General features: G+C 42.8%; 2 protein-coding genes across 2 annotated transcripts; one reads left to right on the top strand and one right to left on the bottom strand.

Moving 5' to 3' along the window:
* Positions 1–48: 48 nt before the first annotated feature.
* Positions 49–1,737, top strand: APITD1 (apoptosis-inducing, TAF9-like domain 1; the record flags this gene model as incomplete). Its single annotated transcript, XM_009878358.1, has 4 exons — positions 49–172; positions 538–571; positions 1,423–1,489; positions 1,582–1,737. Coding segments are annotated over 4 exons (381 nt in total), but the record flags the coding sequence as incomplete, so codon positions are not given.
* A 2,139-nt stretch (positions 1,738–3,876) lies between these two features.
* DFFA (DNA fragmentation factor, 45kDa, alpha polypeptide) lies at positions 3,877–6,316 on the bottom strand (the record flags this gene model as incomplete). Its single annotated transcript, XM_009878357.1, has 6 exons — positions 3,877–4,080; positions 4,776–4,930; positions 5,315–5,504; positions 5,806–5,936; positions 6,024–6,181; positions 6,295–6,316. Coding segments are annotated over 6 exons (860 nt in total), but the record flags the coding sequence as incomplete, so codon positions are not given.
* Positions 6,317–6,529: the final 213 nt, after the last annotated feature.

Genomic DNA, 6,529 nt, shown 5'->3' with positions numbered 1-6,529 from the left:
CTGGCGGTCTGCGGGGAACTGACCTGTCGCCGCCTTGGCTCCTTTCAGAGGCTGAAGGCCGCGGTTCACTACACGGTGGGCTGCCTGTGCCAGGAGCTTGCGGAAGAGAGAGACGTGCAGTTCAGCAAACAAACCATCGCAGCCATCTCGGAGGTCACCTTCCGGCAGTGTGGTACACAGTATTTGCGTGTTATCTGTTTGTTCAAGAGCAACTGCTGGAGAAAGGGTGCTTTAAAACAAATAGCACCGGAGCTGGGTATCACCGGTGCATTGTTTCTCGCCTTACCTTTTTAAAAGTGCAAGAAATCGTGATTCTGTTTTTCAGACTTGGAATAAACGTTTAAATATACGTGTCATATGGCGTGGGCCACCTGCCTGTGCGGCAGAGTGGGATGTCATAGCAAGTTATGGTTCCATCGCGTTACTAACTGCCGTGATTTGCAGTTACACCTCTGTAACAGCCTGGACTGTATTATCTACCTCTTCCTACTCAGAGATAGCATTTTAAAATATGTGACATCTTTGTGTTTCCTCCAGAGAACTTTGCAAAAGACCTTGAAATGTTTGCGAGGTAAGTACTGGAACAGACTGTTACAAGGGCTTGTTTGTGTTTATGTTTGTGTGTGTGTGTGTTCAGAACTAGACAATCTTTAAAACTTGAAGTACAAGATATATTTTAAAGGGTTCTATTTGCTGATTAAATAGTGTCTGTGAAGTTAGGAAATACATATTTCCTGAACTTGAAAGTTCATTTATGTGGTACAAGTGATTGTTTAGATCAATGACTGTATATAATTGTTAAATGCGTTGATACGTAGGGGTACTGGCTGTTTTGGCAGTGACAGATGCTTACTAGCATGCTTGTAGTTCATCTGGTTGCTCCAAGGAGGTAAGGGAATGTTTTCAAGACTCAAAACTTGACACAGTGTCCTACTGGCAAGTAACAGGTAATGGAACAGTGGTACTTGAATGTTTTCAAGACTCAAAACTTGACACAGTGACCTACTGGCAAGTAAGAGGTAATGGAACAGTGGTACTTGAAGTTCTAATGCTAAATTCTTCTGGTTTTACACAGGAAATGAGGGAATTTAGATGTTCACGTACAAACTTGTAAAATAGGTTTACGTGTATTATAGTGGGAAAAAATGCTTAGTAGGAAAAAAAATGCAATTCTTCTGGTTTTACACAGGAAATGAGGGAATTTAGATGTTCACGTACAAACTTGTAAAATAGGTTTATGTGTATTATAGTGGGAAAAAATGCTTAATAGGAAAAAATGCTTAGTGGAAAAAATGGTATAGTGGGAAAAAATGCTTAGTTTAGTGGGTCCCTGTTAAGTTTCAGTTCTGAATTAGATGCTGTACAGCCTCTTACAACAAATATTGGCAGACACATTAAGGGGTATGTTTTAATTTTGTGCAGGCATGCAAAACGAAGCACAGTCACTACAGAAGATGTGAAGCTTTTGGCTAGAAGGAGCAATTCTTTGGTGAGATTCATTGTATTTTCTGTCTCACAACATTCTGCTAATGTTGCTGTGTTGGCTCCTCAGTAGATGACCGATTAGTTCATTGTTCTCAGCTAAAGTATATCACCCAGAAGAGTGAAGAGCTCGCATCAAGTAACATGGAGCAAAAGGAGAAGAAGAAAAGGAAGTCCAGTGCACCTAAAGGAGGGAGAACTTCTGAGGAACAAGAAGCAGCTGTGGTTGAAAGTGAAGATTCCAACATGGCATGATTTACCTTTCAAGTAATGCCTCTGGTCATTTTCTCTTACTATCCTAAAGGAACCAAAGTCAGCCTATTAGAGATTCCTCTTGCAGGTTATCAACAGTAATGACCTTCAGTTTTTTAACTGAACATGATTAGTTGGATTTTTTTTGTTCTAAAAATGAAAGGTCTGTCAGAATTCAGTAAAGCTTACAGCCAAAACGCCTTAATTCCTCACAAAAAGGCATCTTACTGTTATTAAAAAGAAAATCCTTTAAATACTTTTAAGTAGAACATTCTCACCAACCATCCGTTGCACCTCAATATGTGCAATTCCCTCCACGCTGCTACTTAGTGCCCTCAATAATTCTGTGACTTCCTCCTTGCTTCCATTTTTGATACTTTTGGCTTCGGTATTTTGAATATTTTATTTTTGTTTGATAGCTCTATCTCTCACTTGTTGCCTTGACAATTAAATGTGTTTTGTGTAATTTTCCACCTGTGATAGTGCTGGTGTACAGTTTTCACTTTCGGTAGGTTACACTACATTTCTGATTTGACTCCAGTAAGATGGCTCCAGCGTGGTACCCAGCAATGCATCGCCGTTGCCCTCTGCTGGAGTGACAGAGGGTGACCAGATGCTGCAGGTCCAAAAGCAGCAGGTTTTTGAAGACATAAGGTATTAGACAGATAGAGCCAAGGGAAATGAGAAGGCTGCTTAAACTACTGCGTGGGCCAGCTTTATCAATAACAATATGCTTGCCAAGATAGTCTAAAATATGCAGCAAAAGAGGAAACACTTTAACACTGTTTTTCTTGCTCAGCCCCTGATTCATGAGGCAAACTTTTCCTTGAAGTCACTTGTTCCTTTCTGAAGGATACAGCTTAGGGCAATTCCCCAAACCCAAGTTTAAAATCATCAGGTTCTCATTTTAGTAAGACTCATACCTTCAGTACTACCCTAAGATAAAGAAGGTACCAGATGACAATATTTTTGATCACCCTTAAGAACTTCTAGGGGTAGCATTGCTCCTTGTTTAAAACCATTCTCTTGCAAGAAGAGTGCGTTCTCTGGACTGGAGTCACTCAGCTATACATGACACAGTGCAAAAAGAGTAATGCTTTGGACTCGCTACATCTGGTCCCTTTTATTCTTGCTCTGTATTTGAGCTACTAAGCAGTAGTGGATAGGGAAAAAATATGCCTTTTGTAGGCTCTAACTATATAATCTTGATCAAATAAAATCAAGAAGAAGAGATTGTGCCACATCAGAATTCTGGTGCAGTGTCACCAGTATGAACACGCATTCTACTTAAATACTTTGGACAGGTTAAATACAGAGCACTTCTGTATTTAATTGCTTCCTCTATCCTGAAGGTCATTCTGTACTTACCAGCATATTCTGTAATCACAGCAGCTGGTGGAAATATCAAAACTAGTCCAACAGTACATTAAAAAGGTTTTAATGATATTAGAAAGACTTGTAACAAATTTAAAGATAAGCCAGTTAATACAAAAGTAATACAGACAGGCGAAATATGTGTCTTCTGCTCCACAACCTTACAAAGCAAGTATTTCCACCTTAGCTGTCTTTTACAAGGTGGTGCTTACACTGCACCCAAGAGGCAGGAGTTCCTTACTGAAAAAGCACAAAAGTTAAAGGAATTTGAATTTACTTTAGCTGATGAAATTAGTAAGAGAATTCAAGTTCCTAGATCCCAAGCTGGAGCTTAAAGCCAGACAGCAGCTTGCTAACCCCTTTGCCCTGTTCATTAACTGTGCTTCACAGTGTCTTCCAAAGCTCTTCCTTCCACCCTTTGCACTGAATACGGTGGAGGTCAAAGCAAGCAAACTGCCTGGGGCTTCAGAAGCTCCATCCGTCATTATGAGATGGAAGCTTCTGACTCTAAACCAGGTATTGAAAGCTGAACCCTTACATGCTGTGTTTAGCAATATCATTGTTCTAGTACTCTGCAAAAAGTCAAAATCCCTTTGGTTACACATGATTTGCGTCATCACAGGAGTTTAAGCCTCAGGACAATGTCCAGATTTTACAGCCATACCACAGTATGACCAGCAAACTATGGCTCCCAGGATGTATCTTTGCTTTTTAATGCAAAAAAACCCCAAATCACCTCCAAAAAAGCTGCAAACAGCACTACAGTCTTCATTTTTTGCGTTTTGAACTAAGCCAGTCTCCCATGGGCAGTGTTTTCTTGCCCTTTGATGTACTCCTTAGGGAATGCAAAGCCTGCACTTGTTGTAGACGCTTGGAGAGCTCCTGATCGCAGGCTTGCTGCAGAGCTTCAGCTTTCTGCTTGTCCCATCTTAGAGCTGAGGCCAGGGCTTGTGTGTCTTCTTTCAAGACCAGCTGTAATGAGACAGATTTCTAAGAGTCTTTTCTACTGATTCTCCTCCACCACTAACCCCTCTGCCCACACTAGGAGCATCAGTAATGAGACACCGAGTAATGAGACTACTGGCAAGTTGGTAGTGAAGACGTTCCCAGCTTTGATCATCTATCTGTGGGCTGGTGGATTTTCAATATTTTACCACCACTCAGAACTTGAAGCTGTATTCAGGTGTTCAAAGGAACAGAAAGCAGTTACTTAGTGTCTACAGCAGGGAAAAGCAAGAGTAGCAAGTTTGTAGCATTAGAAGGAAGACACTTTCTCAAAGCTTACCTAGACTTTCCAAGCTAGGTGCTTATTTACACTGTATAAAAGAAATGTAGCTAGATGCATCTGCATACAGAAAAAAAAAACCCAAACAACTGCTGGTAAAACAGCTGAAGCATTGGCTGACTAGATTTTGGCAGAGATCGAAACCATAATTATTCTGTGGCTTTTCAGAGGACAAACTAGAGTACTTGGAATAGTGTCAGTTGGCTATTGCAGAGAAGCTCCAAGCAGGGAGTAGTGTTATGGAAGAAGAGAAATATATTAAATCTCACCACTTTGAGATATATTGACATTAGAGCCTCCAGAATCAAGGGCAACTTCCCCTAGAACCAGTCTCTCCAGAGGAAGAGATTTGCCAGAATACGATTATGACATTCTCACCCACCTCTAGATCTTGACTGTCCAAGCAGAGCTCTGGAGCAGGTTTCTCTGTCAAAGCAGTAAGGATGTAGTCACTGAGCGCCGTTTTGGCTGAAGTGCCTGTACTGCTGGTACCTGTGTCAACCACATCCATCTCCTTTCTTGGTACAGCTTCAGCTTCTGAAACGCAGCAGAATCATTATAGGCCATGACAAACACAGGACAGGAAAAATGGCCTGGACTGCTTTGAAGGTTTTGAGCTTACTAAATACACATTCTATCTAGGTGCAGCTTCTAACTTAAGAAATCCACAATGTTAAGGATGACTACATGATTTAAGCTTTTCTCCCAGTACTCTATTTTCAGGCATTGTGAGAAATGTGATGCGGCAGTGAGAGGACTCCTTGTGTCACCCAGTCTGAGAATTCTTACACTATACCAACTATTCCATCAAACATGTGCAAGTGACTCACTCTGGTCCTTCATTCACTGCCTTATTTATTCCACTCAACTATTTCAGGCATCTCCGAAAGGCTCCTTCTCTAGCATCCTCATGCTCCCTACCTGCTACTTTGCTTAAGATACTGTCTTCATTTTTCAAGGCCTCTAGGTAGAGTTCCAGGAGCTGTTTCGACTGGCGTTCCTCTTCTCGTCTGTCCAGCACCTGCTGCAAGGTGTCCTGCAATACCTGGATTTTGGTTTGACTTTGGGCAAGTTCTTCTGCCAGGTCTGAACGTGGTACATCAATAAGCACCTTAAAACAAGGAGAGTGGTCCTGTAACATTGGCTGCCCGAGTAACTCATTCCATCACACCGATTACAGTACAAACAAGCCTCCTGCCAGAACTGGAAAGACATGCTCTGAGGGACACTTGGTGATTAAGAGCATTCTCCTCAGACACCCGAGGAGAACACTGACTCTAGCACCACAGCCAAACAGCAGCAGATGAATTAAGCTTGAGATCTTGTTTATTCATTCTGTTCTCTGCCATCTACTGAGATATATGGATGATGGGCAGAGCCAAAGACAGGGACTAGAGGTTTCCCCGCTGTACCTGGAGGTCTTCTTCAGACATCAAGATGATATTAGACAGGTCATCCTTCAGTTGCCGGGCCAGCTGCTTCCACTTCTCTGCACCACTGTCTACTTCATCCACAGACTCAGAGAGCCAGGCTGTTCCACTGTCTGACACAAGAGTCATCAGTTTCACGCGTCAGTCCTGATCCAACCGAGACAGCCACCCCCATCCACGCTCCCTCATCCCCAGAGTACCTAGGCTTTTGCTGGACCATTTCTCATTCTTGGCAAGTGCCACAAACTTGGTATTAGAGGGCAAGCACGAAAAGTAATCTTCGTCATCCACAATGGTGCCATCTTCTGCCAGTACTAAGGTGATGGGCTCCCTGGCCTTGTCAATCGCCAGAATGCCACTAGCTGCAGAACAGAAAAAAATACTTAATGAAATAAAAGTGATGCACGCGCTGCCCTTTCGTAACACCCATCACAACAGACAAGCAACTCTTAGTTAGCTCAGGTGAGAGACCAGGACTCGTCTCCACGCAGCTCTGCACTTCAGCTCTTTTTTTAGCACGTACACACAAGCTTCCCTTCCAGGAATTAGTACTCTCGACGCAAACCTTCAGTGAAACTACTTCCAGACGCTTATTCCCACCTCCCTTGGCTTCCCCCGTTAGGAAGCATCACCCGGAGACCTGCTCTCCTTGGGTCTGTTCCAGGGCAAGGACCGTTCCGCTGTCCGGTCCACAGCCCCGCCACCT

The sequence above is a fragment of the Apaloderma vittatum genome, unplaced genomic scaffold, assembly GCF_000703405.1.
Source record: "Apaloderma vittatum isolate BGI_N311 unplaced genomic scaffold, ASM70340v1 scaffold5541, whole genome shotgun sequence".
NCBI lineage: Eukaryota > Metazoa > Chordata > Aves > Trogoniformes > Trogonidae > Apaloderma > Apaloderma vittatum.
This window is presented reverse-complemented; position numbering and strand designations above follow the sequence as displayed.